A 23872-nucleotide genomic window follows, 5' to 3' on the forward strand; every position below is an offset into this window, starting at 1 on the left:
ACTGCTCATAGGGGGTCTCTGTAATCATTGTAGGGTCTTTCTTTACTCCAGAGACAAAATCATCAGCAGCGCTGCATTAGCTGTGACAACTGGGTGGAAATGGGCTCCAGCAGAAGCAGTGCAGCAAGCCACATCTGCTCTGAGACACAAAGATGTCATGGGGAAAGTTCAGCAAGAAAGAGGTGGTATTGCGTTAGAGGCAGGCAACCCATCTTGGCTGAAGCTACAACAGTAGAGAAGAGGATAATGGTGCTTGACGAGGTACGCCAACAAGAGGAGACCGTAAGGATGGCGAAAGCAGTGTCCCTTGCTAAACAGGGGCAATGGACGCAATGGGAGGGTGTAGAGAGAAGAAGACTCAGCTGGAGGGAGCTATGGGATATGGAAGCAAGCAGGATCAGCTTTATCATTAGAGCAACATATGATTTGCTTCCAACACCTAAGAATCTACATCAGTGGTACAGGGAGGATCCAACCTGTGCTCTTTGCCCAACTTCAGCTACTCTCAAACACATCATGACTGCTTGTAAGACCAGCCTCACACAGGGCTGCTACACTTGGAGGCACAATCAGGTACTAAAATGCTTGGCAGCAGTCCTGGAAAGCAAGCGGGCAGTGGCCAACTCATTACCCCCCAACGTCAAGCAATACCATACAATATACCATAATACCATAGCCTTTGTGAAGGAAGGACAAAAATGCTCCCAACATCACCCCAACAAGCCACAAATTGGACACCTAAGCATGGCCAGTGACTGGAAGATGTTGGTAGACATTGGCAAGCAACTCATCTTTCCACTAGAGAGATTGCAGCCACCAATCTTAGGCCAGATGTGGTACTCTGGTCTCCAACACTAAAAGTTGTCTACATCATAGAACTCACCATACCGTGGGAAGAATCAGTGGAGGAGGCATACGAAAGAAAGAAGCTGCGCTATACTGAGCTGGTGATGGAAGTAAATCGGGGAGGATGGAAAACCAAAATTTACCCTGTGAAAGTAGGATGTAGAGGATTTGTTGCTAAGTCTACTATCAAACTGCTAAAAAACCTAGGGATCCAGGGAAAAGTGCTGCAGCGGACCATCAAAGCACTTTCAGCAGCAGCTGAAAGAAGTAGCCAATGGCTTTGGATAAAAAGGAACGAACCCTGCTGGGCCCCAGCAAGATAATATCAGGAACCGGATGATAGGACAGGGGGGTGGACCTGGGACGCCAGATGCCACTGTTGAGCCCTTCGGAGATGCAGTGGGCTAATCAACGAAACACTGAAGATGGAGGATGCCCACTTGATAACCCTCACCTATCAACCTTATGCCACCCATATTGTTCTCATGTAAGTGTAACACCTGTTAGCACAAGGGATTAATTAACATCTCATCCTGTGTTTATTTCGGTATGGATGTACGGTATCAGTCTGATCTTGACCTAAATTACTGGATTATTTTTTTCTCTACGTCAGCTCCCTGAAGGGATCGCTATAACCGCAGTTTGCTTGCGAGCGCTGCCATTATCACTAGCAGTTATTCTGTAGCAGAAGGACCCCTTCCCCGTCAAAATATTTTTATACTTTAATCCCTGATTAGCAGAGGTGGGAAGTAACGAAGTACAAATACTTCGTTACTGTACTTAAGTAGATTTTTCAGGTATCTGTACTTTACTTAAGTATTTATTTTTCTGAGTACTTTTTACTTTTACTCCCTACATTTTTACACAAGTATCTGTACTTTCTACTTCTTACATTTTCAAACAGACTCGTTACTTTTTAACACGTCAGAGAGAAGTTTGCATTTCCGGTCAGTGCGCCGTCAAACATCAAACGATCTGAGCCTAAATGGAGGAATAATAACACATAAGAGACAATCGTACTGGTGTATCCTCTATCATCGGGGCTTATCTCGTACAAAGGGATTAAATACACAAACCCATATAATTAATGTCTCATTTATAGCACTATAATCAGGGGTTACAGCGGGCCGGACCGAGTCCGTAAGTTGCGCTGCGGCACATAAACAGCTTAGCTAGCGCTACTGAAGAGGAGCGAGCACGAAGGGAGTAACGTGTGGCAGGTAAATGCAGCGTTTCTAAATGCTCAACAAATATCAGCAAACACACAAAGTGTGTGCAGTTTGTTACACAGCTAGCTAAAAGAAGAGCTGCTGTATTTCAGGGAGAGCAAAGAGAGAGAAGTTCACTCAGAGATGGAGAAAGAGGACAGGAGAGGAAGGAGAGAGGTTAGAATTAAAGGTAAGGACTGGAAAATAAACTGAAGTATGCTGACTTTGTGTTATTCAAAGATTGTATGAAAATACTGCAGTTTAGGTTAGCTTGTTGTACTGTATTTACAGTAAAGCTCTGTGTTGGACTGGAGCACAGTGTTTGTGTTCATGGTCAGAGTTACAGGTTACATCAGTGCAGCAGAGATGAGTCTGAATCAAAGCTGCTGATGCTGAGATTCATTCACTGAATCCAACATTTCTACAGCCTGTATGCTGTCAGTGTAGGGGATGGAGATCAGCTCAGATAGCTGTGAAATACTGGGTTACATCTTTGTGAGTTCACTTCATCCACACAGAGCAGTAAACCTCAAAGCAGCAGGTCAGCTGATCACAGCCTGCACACCAACATCATTTACTGCAGCTACAATAGAAAGCTGTGGTTCTTCTCCCCATGCAGAGCCACTACAGCTGATCTTAGGGTTCCTCCACCTTCTGAATCCCACTGTAACCCCTGAGTATCCTCATGTTGGTGTTTAGGTGGAGGCACAGTCACCCTCTAATATGGAGGACACAGAGAACAGAGCTGTGTTTAAATTCCCTTTCACAGTTTGTGTCCTACAGAACAGATTCAAGCTGAGTGCATTCATTAGGATTAAAATTTAGATTGGAATAACGTTTGTATTCTCATGTAATATTATTTTATATTATTACAATAATGTATAATAAGGTTCGGTTAGTTTTACACAAAAATAGCAGGTAGAAACATCCTCCAAAGAACTACTTTTACTTTCTTACTTTGAGTACATTTCAGAGCCTGTACTTTTTTACTTTTACTTAAGTAGAGAAGTTGAACCAGTACTTCGACTTTTACTAAAGTATTTTTTAACATAAGTACTTGTACTTCTACTTAAGTACAGAATGTCAGTACTTTTGCCACCTCTGCTGATTAGTGACTAAATATAGACTTGCAGTAGAAACGTATTTAGGAGAATGCTCGTGAATATAAAGCATTACAAGATTACGCTCACGCAGCCCCTAGTTTTTCAACATAAACACTAAAGTGATGTGTCCTTCATACCTGTGAAGTCTCAAGTTTTGGCTGGGAAACTCCTGTATTTTACCCCTCCATCCCGCCGTCCTCCCGTATTATTATTTTCCTGTAAATTTCCCGTATTTTAATATAATAATAAAAAAATTATTCCTGTGCCATTCCAAATTGAATTCTGTCAGTAGCCTCGTGAGAACTGCCCCCTGCAGTAGCCTGGCTGACAGTTCTTGTGAGGTTAGTGTTGACAGCTGGAGTATCTATCTATCTATCTATCTATCTATCTATCTATCTATCTATCTATCTATCTATCTATCTATCTATCTATCTATCTATCTATCTATCTATCTATCTATCTATCTATCATCTCTCTCTTTCTCTCTCTCTCTCTCTCATATATATATATATATATATATATATATATGAGAGAGAGAGAGAGAGAGAGATAAAAAAATGTTATCGTGCCACCCCTAGTCTTTACCTTACAATATAAAGCACCTTTGAATTGAACTGAACATTAAACAGCATCCCAACCTTTTTAGAATTAGATTTCAAACACAGTATCATTATAAAACACTTTATTGACTCATTATTAACACCTTATGTTAACAGAATAATCATTCAGAATTATAAGCAACAGTCCTTGCAGGAGTATATGGATATCCAGGATGATGGATGATCTAATAGAAGCTTCTTCTACTGTGAGATATTTAAATTGTTCTTTGGTTTCCACTTTAAGAAGGTTCCTTTCTTTGTGTTAAAACCGTAAAGAGATTTTGTACAGTCGAGGTTTATAACTGTAAATCTGATAAGTGTTCAATGTAAACTTTGGGGGATAAAGAGATGTATCAGTCCAGAATGTGTGATCAATGTTCTATAACCCTGAGTGGAGTCCAGTGCCAGACAACAGATATGTGAACACACTGTGAATCCTGTGTGCACATTTCAGACTCTCTAAATCCTATTTTGTGGAAACTTTCACCCACTTAGTCTATATCAAGTTTGTGCTTTTATTTTTACTGAAATTATGATGCCATATTTCTTTCCAGAAATCAAATTATTGGCAAAATATTTCTGATTTATCCAAGAAAAATGAACAATTCTTTGTAAATAAGATGATGCTGAGCGTAGCCGTTTGAGATCCATCATTCAGAAGTTTTAGTCGTGCCACAGAGGTGAAGAAAGTTCCTCCAGTTCCAGAGTCCATAATCCAAATGAAGCCCATCAGTGGAATGGTTGCCTTACCGCTGTGTTTTCCTGCCTTTGGGGTTCTTGCTCCAACAATTTATTGTGTAATTAATCATACAGATAAACACTTGATGAAGCCCATTTGAATCTTCAAGATTCCCTTTTCGTATGATCTCAGGATCAACGTCAACCGTAGCGCTCAGCACACTCCGTCCTGTTGACCATCACTGCCACCTGCAGAGAGAAGGAGGAACAACAGAGGTGACTGTTAAAGAGACTCTTCATCAGCTGTCAGGAGGTGATGCAGCACATCCAGGATAAAGAGCAGCAGGGACTTCAGTCCTGTTCAGAGCAGCTGTGTGATGTAGCTAGCTTCCTGTCAGCTCTCATGTTCAAGTGTTTGAGTGAACACGCTGAGCTTGAAGCTCGCAGAGACTTTTAGCAACAAGTCTGTTTCCTCTGCAGATTTCACTCAAGTTCACTGTGGAAATAAACTGCTGGGAGTCCTGAATACTTCATTACTGCAAAAGCACTTTAGAGGTTCCTGCTGTTCCACTGTCTAATAAACATGGAGGCTGTCACTGAACACATCTGGATGAAAATACTGACAGGAGGACAGGGAGACATAAAGGAAAGTTTTAAGCCTAATCTTAAAAATAGAGAGGGTGTCTGTCTCCTGAATCTCACAGTGTTACTGGAGGCCAAGGTAATGATATCCACAGTTAGCATCTGGTTAGACACCATGTTTCTGAGGTTTGTGGACCGAGTACAAAAACGTTGATCTGTATTTAGAAGAAGGAAATTAGAGGTCATCCAAGCCTTAATGTCTTTAAGACATTCCTGTAAGGAGAGAACAAACTGTGTGAGCTCACATTTCATGCTTCACAGTTTGATGAATGAATTCACTGTCTCTATACATCTTGCAGGGCTTTAAGGTGTAATACATCCTTTAGATACAAACACAACAACAGCAGTCCTCTTCACAACAACTCAAACACAAGATGACAACAAGCCTCTCTCTGATCCACATAGTTGACTGTTGTCTGTCTCCATTCTCCTCTCACAGCTTCACAGAGGAAAGCAGCCACTGAGAAGGCTGCAGCTTTACAGGAAACCTGGATCTTTGCTTTCATAGCAACTGTGTTTAGTACAATACAGCTGAAAGCAGCATGAACCAACTCCAACCCTCTACTGACCTCAGATCCTCCAGGCTGTAGTGTGGACTCTCCACAAGATCAGACAGCTGCTTCACATCTGAATCCTGCAGGTTATTGTCACTCAGGTCCAGATGTTTCAGATGGGAGGGGTTGGACTTCAGAGCAGAGACCAGAGCATCACAGCTGATCTTTGTCAAACTGCAGTTATTCAGGCTGAATAAAGTAAAAAACATGTAGATAAAATCATTGATAAACTCAACATCATGATCTACTCACTGAGGTTTTCTCTAAAGTGAGCAGTGACTTTGGGACCCTTGACTCCTAGTTTTGTAATTCTGGCTTCAGCCCTGCCCAGTTTTTGTATTGTTGTATTTTTTTCTAGTAAGACTTCAGCATTAAAGCTGCCTTTTTCATTTCACATTCTGTCTCCTGAGTCCAGCATTCTGGGTCCATTTCCTGCCAGCATTACATGACAGAAACAAGTGACCACAAACATTTAGCCCATGGACTCCAGACCTGTTTTTGAGGAGTTGGGGGAAGAAGTGGCTGAGTTAAATAGATACTGTCAATGTGTGGTCAATGCCAAAGACATTTACAAAACTGCTGCATTTGATCATCTTGGAGGACCTCATCTCTTCCAAGCCCCAGCTCCTGGCTTTTCCAGAGTTTGACTTCCTAGCACACTTGGTAACCCAGCACCTACCATGCCTTACCTACTATGGTTTACCTGCAACCATGTAGGGGCCATACAAGCTACTGAGTCCCATTTTCAGTTGCTGTATTGAAATTTCAATATAATGTTCCAACCTGCTGCATCATTTTTTTTTCACTTTGATTTTCTGGATTTTTTTGGGGTGTCCTTGGATTTATTTCCATCAAATGATGTGGCCTCCTTTCATTCCTAACAGATTACCCAGTCCAGATCAGTGTAGATATCAGCACTGCATATTAATTATATTATACAGACAGTAAGGTGTACCCTGACTCACACCCTATGACAGCTGGGATAGGTTCCACCCCCTGTGAACCTGAAAAGAATAAGTGGAAGAAAATGGTTGGATAAATACATGGAAGTTATCTGACCTCAGAATCTCCAGTTTGCAGTGTGGACTCGCCAGAAAACCACACAAATGATTCACTCCTAAATCCTGCAGGTTGTTGCCACTCAGGTCCAGATGTTTCAGATGGGAGGGGTTGGACTTCATTGCAGAGACCAGAGCACCACATCTGATCTCTGACAAACCACAGTGCATCAGTCTGCGTAAAGATTAAAACAAGTAAAATCATTAATAATTCAGTCAAATGTGATCAGGTTTTAAATGTACAGCTCAGCAATACTCCTAATCAAAGAGCTTTTCCCTAAAATTATTACTGACTTTATTCTATTATCATTGTGGATCATCATGATGTCACACAACATACAAACACCCGATCAGCACAGATCAATAACATGGTGCAGAGCTCAGTCCAACTGCTGAACTACAAACTATTTGTAGTTTCATTTACATGACCGTCCAGATCAATCTGCAATCTGATGAATTGAAATTGAATTGAATTCAAGAATATTAAAGATGTTTCCATCTAATTAAACAGCTGATCATCTCTGTCAGCACCTTTCAGCCAGTCAGAAAAGATGTGAAAAAGGGAAAGTCTGATTTAACTGATGAAGAGCATTAATTGTTTATTTATGTGTGTTATTGCCTATTCTTTCATTGTTGTATAGAATGAATTGATTACCTATAGAGAAAAGTTCGTTTGTAGCATATCTAGGTCCCTCTGAAGTCCCTGGACAGGTAAAAAACTGACCGGCTGTGTGGAAGGCAGATTGTGGACCCAAAGAAAGGAAATGAACTCAAAATGCAGCTTCAGTGCTGAACAGTCACAAATATCCAAAAATCTAAAACAATAGCAGGGCAGGAGCATGAAATTCAAATAATAGGAATCTTCAGGCAGACACAGCCACAAGGGATGAAATGACAACATATACAGTACTCACAAGATAATGAGGGGAGAGATAACAAGATGGAGGACAGCTGAAACTAATGAAGAAAACGAGACAACAGAGGTAAAACCCAACACAAGACACAGTGTTGTTTGTAGGGGAGAGTATGGACCTAAAATGTGGACTTGGAGGAGAGATTTAAATAAAAGCAAACTTTATTTATCTGAGTCAGTTATCATGGTAACAGACTGTCAACCTAGCCTGCTGTCTGGCAGGTTTTGATCAACTCTGCCTCCTCCCCTGCTGCTGCGCCTGAAACACCTGGCTGGCACTGCGATTCATTTCCTCATTCATAAAGTTGCTGTCAGAGCGTCAGAGGAGCGAATTCATCTGCAGACACTTGTTTTCACAATCTTTGATGACTTTATAGGAACAGGCACTGAGAGCGGCAGCTTGCTGCACAGCTCCCATAGTTTCTTTGTGGTTTTCTTCATAGCTGTGTCTAATCTAATTATTTTAAGACTCAATTTTTATAAACCAGGAACATCAGTTTTTTATTCCCATGTTTTTATGACAAAGCAGCTCCATAAAGACATGGATGATCCAGTTTGGTGTGGAAGAACTTGACTGGCCTGCACAGAGTCCTGATCTCAGCTTGATAGAACACCTTTAGGATGGATTAGAGCAGAGACTGTGAGCCAGGCCTTCTCTCCAACATCAGTGTCTGACTTCACAGATGTGCTTTTGGAAGAATGGTCAGAAATTCCCATAAACACTCCTAAACCTGTGGAAAGCCTTCCCAGAAGAGTTGAAGCTGTAATAACTGCAAAGGGTGGATCCACATCATATTAAAGCCTCTGGATTAATAATGGATGTTACTCAGGTTCATGTGAGTAAAAGCAGATGAGTGGATACTTTTGTTAATATGGTGTGTATTCAGTAAATACATGACAATATTGATATTGATGTGACTTATTGTCCATTTTTTTTGTGAATCAACTGTCAGTAAGATCCAAATATGTTTAAATGTATATTTGTATTAATTATGTTTGATGTTCTTTAAATAAATATTAACTTTACTGTGTATACAGTGGTCCCTCGCTATATCATAGTTGACTTATTGCAGCTTCTCTGTTTAGCGGAGTTTTCACTATATTGCGGGATTTTGCGGTATATGGGTAATTCTGTAACACCCCATAACTATGTTCATCACTCGGATGAAGAGATAAGTCACGCCTACGCCTTTAGTGGAAATAGAATTAATGGCCTAGGGCAGGGATCCTCAGCTGCAGGCCTCGAGGGCCGGTGCCCTGCAGGTTTTAGATGCGTCCCTGATCCAACACACCTGAATCAAATGGCTGAATTATCTCCAGAGTCCTGCTAATGACTTCTATATTTGACTCAGGTGCGTTGAAGCAGAGACACATCTAAAACCTGCAGGACACTGGCCCTTGAGGATCCCTGGCCTAGGGTGAAGATATTACACCACCTTCATAGCCATCAGTGCTGCACAGCTACATAATTCATCATCTTCATCATTCAGGTTGTATTAAGAGAGTGGGAAAGGTCTTTAGGAGTGTGGGAAGAGTTTAAAAAGCCTTAAAATACATATAAATGATAAAATAAATATATAATAAATATAACGCCTCTACTTTCACCTATCGTGGGGGTCTCTGGAACATAACCCCCATGATAAGTGAGGGATCACTGTATTTTCATCTCAATTTTACTGCAGCTGTAAGAGTTTGAATTATAGCAGTATTTGTCATGTAATGATGGTTCCTTTTTTTCTACTTTACCTCTTTTCTTCCCTTCTTTTTCCCCTCCTACCCATCCCTCATTCCACTCCTTCATAGCAGCCTGGGTATAATGATGCTCCAATATGGATGACTCTTAGAACTCTCAGTGTGAGGGTTAGGCTTCATGGGAGGGGGCCTAGGTCACTGCTGTCACCACTGATCCTCTGAGCTACACAAAAATCAGTTTAATTTGTCTGAGTTCTTCCCTAAAAGTCATATTTTTGTTGTTGTTAAAAATCTCCTCCATGAATCACCACCTTATCATGATGGAGGGGTTTATGTGTCCCAGTGATCCCAGGAGCTATGTTGTCCGGGGGTTTGTCCCCCTGGTAGTGTCTCCCATGGCAAATTGGTCCTGGGTGAGGGGCCAGACAAAGCGCGATTCAGAAGACCCCTATGAAAATGGCAACAAGGGAACTGTTTACCCTGCCCAGGTTAGGGTTACCGGGGCCCCACCTTGGAGCCAGGCCTGGGGAGGGAGCTCAAGGGAGAGCATCTGGTGGCTGTTCATTAGCCTGTGGTGCCTGGCCTGGCAACAGAGATGACATGGGGCAGACCAATCCCGGGCTATCGAGACTGGCTTATGGGACAGGGAATGTCACCTCTCTGGTGAGGAAGGAGCATGAGCTAGTGTGTGAGGTTGAGAGATACTGGCTAGATATGGTCAGGCTCACCTCAACACATGGCCTGGGCTCTGGGACCAGTGTCCTGGACAGGGGCTGGACTCTGTTCCAGTCTGGAGGTGCCCCCGGTGAGAGGCGCTGGGGTGGGTATCCCCGTATCCCCCCGGCTTGCTGCCTGCATGTTGGCGTTTTCACAGGTGGATGAGAGGGTTGTTTCCCTGTGCCTTCAGGCCAGAGAACATGAATGTTGTTTGTCCTTATGCACCGAATGACAGTTCAGAGTACCCACCCTTCTTGAAGTCACTGGGCGGGGTGCTGGAGAGGGCTCCATCTAGGGTTTAATCCCAGGAGCCGGGATTCCCGGGAAATGCAATCAAAACCATTTCCCGTTTCCTGGGAAACGTTAAGACAGGAAACCGGGAAAAAAGTCGCCCGAAAGAAAAGAAAGAAAAGAAAGAAAAGAGAGCTTCAGAATGTTAAATTTAAGGAAATATTGAGAGAAGGGTTCGTTTAATGCGAAAAGCATTACTCTTCATTTCAGTTTAAGGCTTCAGCCTTCATCTCAAGTGTTTTAATAGAGGTATTACGCAGTTGTACTTTTTCCTCTTTAATTTGTTGAAATCGTAGGCAATGTGTTTAGACCAGTGATTCTCAAATCCAGGCCTCGTGGCCCGGTGTCCTGCAGGTTTTAGATGTGTCTCTGCATCAACAGACCTGAGTCAAATATAGAAGTCATTAGCAGGACTCTGGAGAACTTGACTGCATACTGAGGAGGTCATTCAGCCATTTGATTCAGGTGTGTTGGATCAGGGACACATCTAAAACCTGCAGGACACTGGGCCACGAGGCCTGGATTTGAGAACCACTGGTTTAGACTAAGGTATTTTGTATTATATAATTTTATATTATTATATATTGTCATATTGCATTATATAGCCTATAAAATATGCCTGCCCTGAACAATAAAGAAATATCTGTTTAACTTCGAGTGTTTCTTTTCCTCGTTTGCAGCCGCTTACTAACAATCATGAATTAGGATACGGGCCTAATGGGTGAAGAAAGTATCATGAAATAGATTGCTTTAACATATTTCGCTTTTAAAATGGAGTTGAGTAAAATGTATATTTTTTAGGCTATAAGGATTGGCCAGTTTTTCAAAAGACGATTCACAACGAACCTACTTTAACCCTCAGACACGGTGTTATAAATTTGCTGTTGCCAGAATGGCAATGACCAAGTCGTAGTGCATTACTCAAGGCCCTGTGTTATGTCATGTTATAGTGTAGTACGGTAGTTAACTTTTCAATGACTATTACAGCGTACCACTGGTGGAACGGTGTGCATTGTGGACAGCGCCAGTGGCTGAGCCTTTATCAATGCTGAGTGGAGATGAACTGTATTGTTTTGTACCAGCAGTTGTAAAATATCTTGGTATAATTCCATGTACAATGCAGGAATATTCGAATTATATTTGTTAAGGGAGTGTTGAGGAACGATACAACACCGCATAGCTCGAGCACTCGAATGCCGAGATGTAGGTTTTATTGCATTAATCAAGCCAAGGTTGCCCCCTACTGGGCATAACAGGACATAGCTGGAAAGCTACCTATACAATATCAAAATAGGTTAAGCCCGACACAGGCTACAGAAGGCCTAATTAAAATAAAAAATAAAAAAAACTTTTTCCTGGGATTCCCGGGAAATGGATTGTCTTTTCCCGGGATTTGATTCATGTCATTTTCGGGAAAAATATTAAACCCTAGCTCCATCGAGTGACTCCATCGTCCCGCTGGGGGACTTCAACGCTTACGTGGGCAATGACAGTGAGATCTGGAGGGGCGTGATTGGGAGGAATGGCCTGCCCGATCTCATCCCAAATGGTGTTTTGTTATTGGACTTCTGTGCAAACCACAGTTTGTCCATAATAAACACCATGTTTGAACATAAGGATGTCCATGAGTACATGTGGCACCGGGACACCCTAGATCGCAGGTTGATGATCAATTTTGTAACAGTATCACCAGATCTGCAGCCGTATGTTCTGGACACTTGGGTGAAGAGAGGAGCTGAGCTGTCAACTGATCACCACCTGGTGAGTTGGATCAGGTGGCGGGGGAAGATGCTGAACAGACCTGGCTCACTTAAACGTATTGTGAGGGTGCACTGGGAACGCCTGGCAGAAGCCTCAGGCCATGAGAGCTTCAACTCCCACCTCCAGCAGAACAGCATTCCGAGGGAGGCTGAGGACATTGAATCCAAATGGACCATGTTCCGCACCTCCATTGTTGAGGCTGCTGCTCAGAGCTGTGGCTGCATCCCTGAACAAGATGATGGAAACCAGAGGTAAAGGGAACCATCAAGCTGGTGGCTTAGTTACGCTGTGGGACTCCGGAGGAAGCTGATGGGTACCGACAGGCCAAGCAGAATGCAGCTCGGGCGGTGGCTGAAGCAAAAACTTGGAAGGCATCCAAGCGATTCTGGCAAACTGTCAGGCAACTCACGAGGGGAAGTGGTGCTCTACTCACATGGTCTATAGTGCAAGTGGAGTGATGCTGACTTCAACTGAGGACATCTTCAGGTGGTGGAAGGAAAACTTCAAGGACCTCCTTAATCCCACGGACATGCCTTCTGTAGTGGATACAGAGGCTGGGGATGACTTGCCCATCACTGGGAGTGAGGTAACTGAGGTTAAACAGCTCCTTAGTGGCAGGGCCCCTGGGGTGGACGAGATTTGCCCTGAGTTCCTGAAGTCTCTATGCTGTAGGGCTGTCTTGGTTGACACGCCTCTGCAACACCGTGTGGAGCTCTGGGGTGGTGCCACTGGATTGGCAGAGTGGGGTGCTGGCCCCCATCTTCAAGAAGGGAGACCGGAGGGTGTGCTTCAACTTTCGAGGGCTCACACTCCTCAGCCTCCACAGTAAGGTCTATGCCAGGGTGCTGGAAAGTCTGTCCATTGGTCGAACCCCAGATTCAAGAGGAACAATGCAATGGCGACCTGTACAGGGTATATCCTGCCTCTCGCCCTATATCAGGTGGGATAGGCTCCAGCCCCCCTGCGACCCTGAACAGGATAAGTGGAAGAAAATGGATGGATGGAAAAAAATATCTTCAGAATTAACAACAGTAAACTGACCTCAGAGTTTCCAGTCTGCAGCTTGGACTCTCCAGAGCACCAAACAGCTGCTTCACTTCTGAATCATGCAGGTCACAGTTTTTCTTCAGGTGCAGCTCTCTGAGATGGGAGGGGTCGGCCTTCAGTGCTGAGACCACGATTTCACAGTGACCCTCTGAGAGTCCAAAGTGTGCGCAGCCAGAAAGTCTGTCATGACACACATAATACAAAACATGTTATTACAAAATGGACACTTAATATTTACTTCCTGCATGTGATGAAAAACTGCTGGAAACTTCCTCGTTGACATTTTGACATCTTCACAGCAGCGCTTCAGCTGATCTGACAGCGTGATATGAAATAATTACTCTCCTCAGTCTTGCTTTAATCTGCAGATGAACGAGAGAACAAAAACGTTTCATTCAGGTTTCCATACTGTCCACAGTCTGTCAGTCTGATGTGAACTCAGATCACACATTAGGGACATGAATGAGACCATCATGATCAGAAAAATGTTTTTACTGTCCACTATTTTAATGGATATTTTTACTGCGTTCAACTTAGCTCCAGATGGAACTCTTTGCTGTCTACCTGCTGCTTCAGCTTCACATCCATAAGTGGAACATTTTGAGTCTTAAAATGACAAGCTCATGTTTTCTATGGCTTATGTATGCCTGTAACTCTTTAACCCCCTACCTCCTACTCCACTCCTACCACGCTATCTCAGAGGTTTGTAGAATTTCTTCTCTGATCTGTTCTCTGACTTCAGAAACTCTTGGATCTCCTGAAGTACTGAGAGATTGTTGATCTTCATCAGAAGCATCTCTTGGCTACTTACCTCCTTTATCCATTGCTTGACTACATCATTCAATAGGTTCAAACAAGCTAAAGACTGTGAGCTTTCATATCACTTATCTGTCTGAACACTTCTGTGGGTCTTCATGCTTTTGTGTGTACAAAACTACCATTCTGCTCTTACATATATATTCAGACCTCTGTGCATTTCCTGCTACAACTCTTCTCTACAACAATAAGAGAGAAAACACCTACTGTTTCTTTCTAAGGAGTCCTGGAAAAATAAGACTCTAAATTTCTAACTTCCGTCTTTAAAATGAAAAAGTGAATTCAGACTCAATAAAATGATCCGTGAATCACCACCTTATCGTGGTGGAGGGGTTTGCCTGTGGCAGTGATCCCAGGAGCTTTGTTGCCCAGGGGCTTGTTCCCCTGGTAGGGTCTCCCATGACAAATTGGTCCTGGGTGAGGGGCCAGACAAAGAGCGATTCAGAAGACCCCTATGGAAGCATCACCAAGTGAACTGTCTGCTGCATCCCTGCCCGGGATAGGGGCCTCACCCTGGAGACGGGCCTGGGGAGGGAGTTTGAGGGAGAGCGCCTGGTGGCTGGGCATTAGCCCATGGTGACGGGCTGGGCACAGCCCAAAGAGAAGACAAGCGCCCGCCCTCCTGTGAGCTGGGGTGGGTATTCTTGTATCCCCTGGGCTTGCTGACGGTACGTTGGAGTTTTCACCAGCGGATGAGAGGATTGCTTCCCTGCGCCTTCGGGCTGGGGAATGGGACCTGACTGTTGTTTGTGCTGATGCACCGAATGACAGTTCAGAGAACCCACCCTTCTTGGAGTCACTGGGTGGGGTGCTTGAGGGTGCTCCATCCAGTGACTCCATCGTCCTGCTGGGAGACTTCAACAGTCAAGTGGGCAACACTGAGTTCGAATGGACCATGTTCCACGCCTCCATTGTTCAGGCTGTTGCTCAGAGCTGTGGCTGCAAGGTGGTTGGTTCCTGTTGTTTTACTATGCAAGGAGTTCATTGAGGCCATGGAAAAAGACTTTTGGACGGCATTGAAGCGGCATTGAAGCGATTCTGGCAAACTGTCAGGCAACTCAGGAAGGGAAAGCGGTGCTCTACTCACAGGGTCTTTAGTGGGGGTGGGTTGCTGCTGACTTCAACTGAGGCTATAGTCAGGCAGTGGAAGGAATACTTTGAAGACCTCCTTCATCCCACTGACACGCCTTCTGATGATGATGCTGAAGTGACTTCACTGAATCACTTCACTGATTTCATTTGTCCTTCTGACACTAAATCACTGACAGTGTTCAGTATTATCTCATCATTGTGTGGCCACAGTGGCTGCTGCAGCTGAAGCTACAAACATAAAATTCAATCATCAGAATAATTCTTCATTAAAAACATTTCACAGAGTTTTAAACAGCTCAACAACATCTGTGAAAGAAATCAAACTGATGTAATGTTTGCAATAAAAAAATGGAACACTGTCAGAAGAACAATGAGAACATTTTGGTGAGAATATCTGAAGAACTAGGATTCAAAGATTCTTTATTGACATTTGCATCACATTTGCATGCAGTTGAACAAAATTCTGTTCTCGGGTCTCATTGTTGGGTTGCCCATGTAATAGTTTTGAATTCAAATAATTTAAAGAAGAATAAATATAAATGCACTACATTACTAATCTACACTGATTTATAATGTTAATCACATCTGGACTCACCGAATCTTTCTGCAGTTTCTCACAGCTGGAATCAGTCTCCGTCGTCCCTCCTCTGATGTTTTGTACTTCTGCAGGTCCAACTCATCCAGAACCTCCTCTGACATCTGCAGCATGTAGGCCAGAGCTGAGCACTGGATCTCAGAGAGTTTCTTCTCTGATCTGTTCTCTGACTTCAGGAACTCTTGGATCTCCTGATGTACTGAGAGGTCCTTCAGCTCCATCAGACAGTGGAAGATGTTGATGCTTCTATCAGGAGAAACATGATTAGTGGTCATCTGTTTCAGGTTGTTGATGACTCTCTGGATGGTTTCTGGACTGTTCTCTGTCTGACCCAGCAGACCTCCTAAGAGTCTCTGGTTGGACTCCAGAGAGAGGCCATGAAGGAAGCGAACAAACAGGTCCAAGTGGCCATTTTTACTTTGGAGGGATTTCTGCATGACACTGCTCAGAAAGTCATCCAAAGAGGAGATGTCTTTTCTCAGGAAGTCCTTCAGCACCTCCATCTTCCTGCTGGTGAAACAGTGGAACATGTAGACTGCAGCCAGAAACTCCTGAATGCTCAGATGAACAAAGCAGTAGACTGGTTTCTGGAAGATCACACACTCCCTTTTGAAGATCTCTGTACAAACTCCTGAGTACACCGAGGCCTCTGTCACATCCAGACCACACTGCTCCAGGTCTTCTTGGTAGAACATGATGTTTCCTTTCTCCAGATGTTCAGACGCCAGCCTCCCCAGCTTCAGAAGAACTTCCCTGTCAGCCTCCGTCAGCTCCTGTGGACTCGTCTCATGTCCCTCATGGTACTTGTTCTTCTTCCTCTTCGTCTGAACCAGCAGGAAGTGTGAGTACATGTCAGTCAGGGTCTTGGGTAGCTCTCCTCTCGGCTCTGTGGTCAACATGTGCTCCAGAACTGTAGCAGTAATCCAGCAGAAGACTGGGATGCTGCACATGATGTGGAGGCTACTGGATGTCTTCATGTGGGAGATGATTCTGCTGGACAGCTCTTCATCACTGAATCTCCTCCTGAAGTACTCCTCCTTCTGGGCATCAGTGAAGCCTCGTACTTCCGTAACCCTGTCAACACATCTAGGAGGGATCCGATTGGCTGCTGCAGGTCGGGTAGTTATCCAGACGAGAGCGGAGGGAAGCAGCTTCCCCTCGATGAGGTTTGTCAGCAGCTCGCTGACTGATGACTTCTGTGTGACATCAGACACGAGCTTCCTGTTGGTGAAATCCAATGAAAGTCTGCTTTCATCCAGGCCGTCAAAGATGAACAGAAGCTTCCAGACAGCGAGCTTCTCTGCTGGGACCTTCTGTAATGTTGGATGGAAAACATGGAGCAGCTCCAGAAGACTGTACTGCTGATCTCTGATCAGGTTCAGCTCCCTGAATGAAAGCAGCATCACCACACTGACATGTTGGTTCTCCAAGCCCTCTGCCCAGTCCAGACTGAACTTCTGCACTGAGAAGGTTTTTCCAACTCCAGCGACGCCGTTGGTCAGAACCACTCTGATGGGTCTCTGTTGGTCAGGGAAGGCTTTAAAGATGTCGTGGCACCTGATTGGTCTGTCATAGAGGGCGTCCATCTTGGAAGCTGTCTCCAGCTGCCTCACCTCATGTTGGGTATGAATCTCTTCACTCTGTCCCTCTGTGATGTAGAGCTCAGTGTAGATCCTGTTCAGGAGGGTTCCACTTCCTGTTTGATCACTTCCTTCAGTCACACGTTCACACGTCCTCCTCAGACTGATCTTATGTTCCTCTAAAACCTCCTGCAGACCAGCATCTGCTGAAAGACAGAAAAACACTGAGACTAAGGAGAAAGAAACTCTGAAATGTGTCAACAACACAACAAGAAGTCCAGTTTTTAGAAATGAGTCCATCAGCAGACAGATGTTCAGTCTTACTTTGTCCACAGCTGCTCTGACTGGCTGTCTGCAGTCCAGCTCTGGTTCTGGATCTTTGTCCACACTGAGGACAGGAGGAGTCTCCTGATAAAGCAGACTGGTCCCAGTATGAGGAGATGCACTGTCTGCAGAACCAGTGTCCACAGCTGGTAGAGACCGGATCCTTCAGGACGTCCTGACACACAGCACAGCAGGACAGCGGCTCCTCCTCACAGACACGACTCCTCTTCTTCTCTCTGTGGACACCAAGAAAAATTATTCTGACAAAACACAAAGTCCGAAATATTAAAGTTTAATAGCAGCACTGGTTTCCAGAAACATCTATACATCTGTGTTTCTGGGTCTGAGCTCTCAGTAGTCTCTCTCCTTCAGCATCTTTTATTTCTGGTTTTCTTTGAGCTCCAGCAAGAAAATTTATTTTGTTCAGATTGTAGCAAACACAGAAATCAGAGAATCTGGGAGGTGTTAACATGTAGATTAGACATTAATCAGTACAATAGAAACACCATTATTTATGTCTGCTGTGAGCCGACCATCAGCTCAGTTCAGCAGAAACTTACTTTCTCTTACTTTGTGTCTGAGGGTCCAGGTTCAGCACTGAAGAGTGGAGGAAAATGTTTGGAATGATCACTCTTCATAGACACACAGCTGGATCCTGGAGACTCTGCTCTGTGTCTGTGCTGCTGAGCTCTGGAAACACAAACAGAATAAATCACACATTGTTCTTGTGCATCTTTCCTGTTGTTGGGCTCTGAGCTGCTTCACTGTCAGGGTCTGCTTACTTTTCTGTAAGTAAACCTTAAGAATATGTATTTATTACTGATGTCCATCAGGGAAAAACGGAGACATTAAACACTTAAATGAAGCAAAATCAGAAACAGTCTCTTACTTTGTGTCTGAGGGTCCAGGTTCATCACTGAAGACTGGAGGAAAATGTTTCGAATGGTCACTCTTCATAGACACACAGCTGGATCCTGGAGACTCTGCTCTGCCCTCCTCTTCCTCACTCATCTTCAGTCTGAGTGATAAACCAGCAGCACCGACTGTGAGAGCAGATCAGGAAACATGACAATCATGTTCATACAGAAACTGGCAGAACAGGAAATACAACACACACACACACACACACACACACACACACACACACACACACACACACACACACACACACACACACACACACACACACACACACACACACACACACACACACACACTCCGGCCTGTAACAAACTCCGTCGAGCCTCCACATAAAATCATAGATGCTTATTTTCTCTGACTCAGCAGAAGAAACATGTTGGAGTGACCATCAACCAAACATTTACTTTCATCTGTGTGACGTCACAAACTCGAGCACCAAAATCGTTGATCCAACCTGAGAAACAGTCATGTGACTTTTTCCTGTCACAAACTGTTTCTGAATATTCTGACAGCACATAAATGCACAGTAACACTCACCTTGTTGTCCTCCTCCTGCTCTGTGACTGTAAAACAGAGTCTGAACTCACTTTGTTTCCTCCTCACCTGAACAGAGAAGCTCCTCCCCTCTGCATTCACAGGAACCTGCAGGACTTCATTCCAGGTGTGTGAGATTAAAAACAGAACAGCTTCGTTCTGAGATTTTCTTTGAGTCCGATGCTGGGAGCAGAAAGCTCCTCAGTAATCGTGGTGTTTGAGTGAAACAGAGCAGGACTGAAGCAAACGTGGAGCCTCAGACACATGAATTTAAATAAGACAGAGGCAGCTGAGTTCTCTTTGCAGTGAGCTGATGGGTTTGGAGGGTTTCACATATCTGTTGGTTTTATATCTGCTAATTAATGCTCCTCTCATTAGAATGTAATTTTCCTTCTCACACCGAACAGGCGGTTTATAAATTAGTGGATCATCGGTCCATCACCTGAAGAACTTTCCACTCACAGCGATGCATTTTTGTCCCACTCAGTAAATCTGACCTTAAAGCGTTCATTGATTTCCAAGTGTTTCGGGTGTCTTCCTTCACAAACAAATCTCATTACCTGTCACATGTTAACAAGTGACACTGACAGTTCAAAAAGTTAAAGTTCCCAAAATGAGGAACATCGTGGCTTCATTCTCATGAACTCTGTTTCATCTTCTTCACTGACCTTTATTCACCTCAGCTGCTCTTCTTCCTGTTCTTCCTGCACCACATTCTTTATACACACTTCATGTTTCCTGTATCCCTTTCAAATTAAAAGTTCTCTGATTGTTTCAAAGGACAGAAACACTACATTTCATAAATTGATTTGATAGATCTTTACCTAATACATGTCACGTCCTGGGATCAAACTGGGGATCATGAGTCAACTATGACACCATGGAGCCTCAGTATGTCTGCAGGGTGTTAAAATAACCTGCCTTCATTTGTAGCCAGCTCAGCCCCCTGATGTGTCTATGAAGCATTTATAACTTTAACAATTAACTGCAGGATTTAAAGCAAACTAAGCTGCAGTGGCAGGACAACTGTGGCTCATGTTTGTGGGTAATCAGTTCAAAACGATCATTAGTGGGTGAAGTCCACAGTGAGGAGATACACAGCCTCAGGAGGATGCAGGCTCTCCCACACCTTTACAGATCACGGTATCAGCCACATACTGACCCTTCAGTCTCCACTGAGCCCTCTGTGATCACTGCCATCATAACCACCCTCTGCCTTCACATCCTGTCATCAGTAACAGAGATAAAAGCAGGAAAAGCCTGGGACAGACAACAAGGTCATGTTTGTTTTCTGAATTTGAGGAAAATGCTGCACCTGCTGCATTTATGGGCACAGAGGAGCCTCACTGGTCACCTTGTATCATCATTTCTGTAGGTCTGAATTACTTGCATCAACCTGAGATCTTTAGTTTGACTCTTACACTCATGAATTTAACCTGACACAGATCACCTGGAAGGGTTTGAACTTCCTCCCCATGGTAGTTTTCCAAAATAAAAGCCTCTAAAAGCGGCCCTACGGGAGTAAGTCATGAACACACTCTCACCTGCACTGAAACTCTTTGTTACTGCTGTTTAAAGTGTACATTTATTAGCTAATAAATATAACTGGTGAACTGACAGCAGGGCAGTGCTCAGCTCCTCAGGGCTGCTACAGAGGTGCTCATCACACATCAAGCTGAGGGAAACTATGATGAAGATGAGATCCGTGCATATTTTTATTCACCGTCAGATCACTGGTGCTTCAAGATAACATAACGAGGAAACCTCTCTTCAGTGCAAGCTTGGGTGGCTCTTAAAAGAGCCTTCAGATGCATGGACACATGAGCTTCGAGGCTTCCTCCCTTTTGAATTTAACGGGCTTCTTCAGCATCTTCTCCGGCCTCAGCGGCCTTCCTCAGCCGCGGATACTTCTCCCAGCGCGGGTTCCTTCGACGCCTACTTGGCTTTTTAGCAGGTTTGGGTACCTTAAACGACCCAGAAACCCCGGACCCCTTGGTCTGGATCAGAGCCCCCTTCTTCACCAACATATTAATGGCGCGTTTGACGAGGAAGCCGTACTGCTCCACGTCGTAGCCCTGGAAGCTCAGCGCCTTCTTTATGGCGTAGTAAGAAAGGCCTTTGCGGTCCTGGGAGGCAGCCACGGCTCTGTACACCAGCTCGCTGACGGCGGGGCCGCCCTTCTTCTTCCTCTTCTTCGGAGCTTTGGCCGGAGTGTCTGAGCCACCGGGCGCTTCTGCGGCGGGTCCTGTCATCGCGCTCAGTCCGACCCTCTTAATTATAGTAATAATTTGAGTACACAGCCAAAGAGGGATTTTCCGGGAGAGACAGGAACTTAAACACACCATGAGAACCGTGGAGACTCAGCCCAGCCTGCTGCTCGCCCCCGCGGCGGGAGCACGCAGACACTTGTGTTTTCTCTTCACCAAAAACTGCGTCAAAAACACGTCTGCCAGAAACCTGGAGCCTGAAATTGGACCGAGCCGATAGCGAAGAACCTCCTCTTCACAAAGCAGCTCTCTAAGCGTTTGCTGCTTCTCTACATTTTACTCGGGACGGCCTTAAACCTCCCTGCGAGGCACCGCTTCGTGACTTTCCCCTGACTTTTCTTATTGTAAATGCTTTAAAATGCACAACAAACCGACCCAAACGGGTTAAACAGCGAGATAACATCCTCCTGCAGAGACCTCCTGCAAAAACACCGAATTTCTGTTAATAATGTTTCATTAAACTGAGGCTTAAACTGCGTCTGCAAACACACTGCAGCTGGTGGAGGAGGCTGCTGAGCTCCACAGTGTTTTACCTAATTTATCACTTTATCTTTATCAGTTTATGATTAAGACAGGCTTGGATTATAGATATTAATATGTGAAATGTAAAAAACACATAAACCTATGGTTTCAGCGGCCTGTTTAAAACTAAACTCTACATCAGTTTAATAAACAACATCCTTGTTCACTGACTTTGATAAATATCAGTGGAAACAAACCAATTATTCAACTTAACTTCAATATTTTACTACTAATAATTATATATTAACAATTAACCGTGTTTATATAGGAGCTACAGCTCTTTCACTATGAAATGTATGAAGTGAGACACGCCCACTCTAAAAATGCTCAGTACTTCCCATGTTAGTACAATACTTGTGAGTATACACTTTACTTTCACACCATACTATAAGAAACATGTTTGAAGCACAATTAAACTGCACCTTATTAAATCTGCAGCAGTATAATTGAACCGGTCTGCAATAAATCAACCTTTATGAAGGTTAATGATCAGTTTTTGTTTTGTGGTGGTGTTGGGCCCCAGTGGATCATAAAAGGTCCATTACAAACACCTGTGGCTTTACTTTCATAGACAGCATAAAGAAATATTAAAATTATACATTTGAGCTAATAATAAATGGTTTGAGGTTTGTCAGGGTCAGTCAGAGTACCAGTGCATGCTAACCATTGTTTAGATTAGCTGTGATGTAGAAATGTGTCTTGTGTTTGATTTCGCTGGTTAAAAAATGACCAAAGAAGGTAAAAGATCCACAGCTTTACTGCACGAGGTCACATTACTGAAGCGCCCCGCTACCCCCACCCTGAAACACCGCACGACCCCCAACAACCCTGAAGCACTAAAACATTTTAGTCCCAAATCAAATCAAAGCCCCTCCATGAACTGAAGTTTTACCCCAACAGAAAATTTGAGTTTTTAAACTAATTTTTACAAACCTAAGAACAATCTGTTTAACTGATAAAATGGCCATTTCATGAATTCAAATTAACTTCAATATAAATAAATTATATCATTTTCATGTATTTATATTATTATGAATATGCAGTTCTGTGTTAAACAGTTAAAAATCCAACCAAAAATAGTAAAATACCTGTGAAAATAAAAGTGTTGCTTTAATTTTATTTATATAATTATAACACTGAACCACCACCAGGTTCAAACCCAGCTGCTCACACCCAGAGAAGTCTTAATATTCAAACTCACTATTTTGCAGCCATCATTCAAAGCAAATCTAGGATTCATAGAAACCCTTTAGATGTTTGAGCCTGTAAAATACTGCAGTCAGTAAAAATGCTGAAACATTTCATTTCTGCAGTCTTGGAGCCACTGACAGGTTCGTGCTTAGGAAGTGAGTTTTCTGCCAGAAGCTTCCACTGGGTTAACATAACTGTTTAATCTGTGCGTGTTTACATGAACATTTTCAGCTCTGGGTGTTTATCTGTGATGAACTTGTGGTGTGCTGTTGGTGAGGATCACAGTTTGGGCTCCTCTGGTATGCAGTGAGCTGGGATGTTGAGCCTGGGGGGCTTTGGTCTGTCTGAGAGCTGCACTGGTGTTAGATTTGTGTTGGATTTATCAGTTTTCCACGTTTCACACAGTCAGAACTGATTCACGTGTCATTAATTAATGAAAATCAGCAGTAAATTGAAGGCACACAGCACATGGGGTTAGTAACTGAGCCAGTTTCCTCCGCCACCTCCTGTGTGTTTGCAGGCACCAAAATAACCTCAGTTTAATGAAAACTGATGAGACGGAGATCAGTGTTTCTACATGAGATCTACGAACAAACATGTTATCTCGCTGTTTAACTGCTTTATGTGGCTTTATTTCAGGTTTTAAAGCATTTAGAAGAAAAATCTCGGAGAAAAGACACGAAGCGGTGCCTCACGCCGCGGCGGATAGGAGAGGTTTAAAGGCTTCCCAAACAAAATGCAGACAACTAATAAAGTTTATAAAGCCTCCCCGTGAAGAGAAAGTTCTCCTCTATCGGCTCGATTTTAAATCTGTCTCCAGTTTTACCTTCAGGGGTTGTTTTAATGCAGTTTTTGGTGAAGAGAAAACACAAGCGGCAGCCTGTTCCCGCTGCTGCTGCGAGCAGCAGGCTGGCTTCAGTC

At 43.7% G+C, this 23872-nt stretch overlaps 2 protein-coding genes across 4 annotated transcripts in view; both read right to left on the reverse strand.

Annotated features, from left to right (window-relative positions):
- Positions 1-19455, reverse strand: part of LOC115773686 (NLR family CARD domain-containing protein 3-like) — a 72290-nt gene extending 52835 nt beyond the window's left edge. The window contains exons 1-9 of one of the 3 annotated variants that reach the window (XM_030720550.1): positions 18975-19455; positions 18406-18559; positions 18087-18206; positions 17517-17752; positions 15613-17395; positions 13104-13289; positions 6690-6863; positions 5646-5819; positions 3849-4683 (exon numbers count right to left, since the gene is read on the reverse strand). In XM_030720550.1, the coding sequence (XP_030576410.1) occupies positions 4674-4683; positions 5646-5819; positions 6690-6863; positions 13104-13289; positions 15613-17395; positions 17517-17752; positions 18087-18206; positions 18406-18527 (2805 nt within the window). In that variant the 5' untranslated portion in view covers positions 18528-18559; positions 18975-19455 and the 3' untranslated portion in view covers positions 3849-4673. Of the gene's footprint in view, positions 4684-5645; positions 5820-6689; positions 6864-13103; positions 13290-15012; positions 15246-15612; positions 17399-17516; positions 17753-18086; positions 18207-18405; positions 18560-18974 lie in introns of those variants that run through there. The other 2 variants (XM_030720549.1, XR_004019114.1) reach the window with 2 other exon arrangements.
- A 1196-nt stretch (positions 19456-20651) lies between these two features.
- On the reverse strand, positions 20652-21275 carry LOC115773695 (histone H1-like). The gene has a single exon (XM_030720568.1). It carries the CDS (start codon positions 21221-21223, stop codon positions 20822-20824), a length of 402 nt encoding a protein of 133 aa, XP_030576428.1. The 5' UTR covers positions 21224-21275; the 3' UTR covers positions 20652-20821.
- Positions 21276-23872: the final 2597 nt, after the last annotated feature.

This window comes from Archocentrus centrarchus, chromosome 23 (genome assembly GCF_007364275.1).
Source record: "Archocentrus centrarchus isolate MPI-CPG fArcCen1 chromosome 23, fArcCen1, whole genome shotgun sequence".
Classification (NCBI taxonomy): domain Eukaryota; kingdom Metazoa; phylum Chordata; class Actinopteri; order Cichliformes; family Cichlidae; genus Archocentrus; species Archocentrus centrarchus.

Bases quoted from the DNA above. Each gene is read 5' to 3' on its own strand.
- LOC115773695 (XM_030720568.1), bottom strand. From the start codon at position 21,223: ATGACAGGACCCGCCGCAGAAGCGCCCGGTGGCTCAGACACTCCGGCC.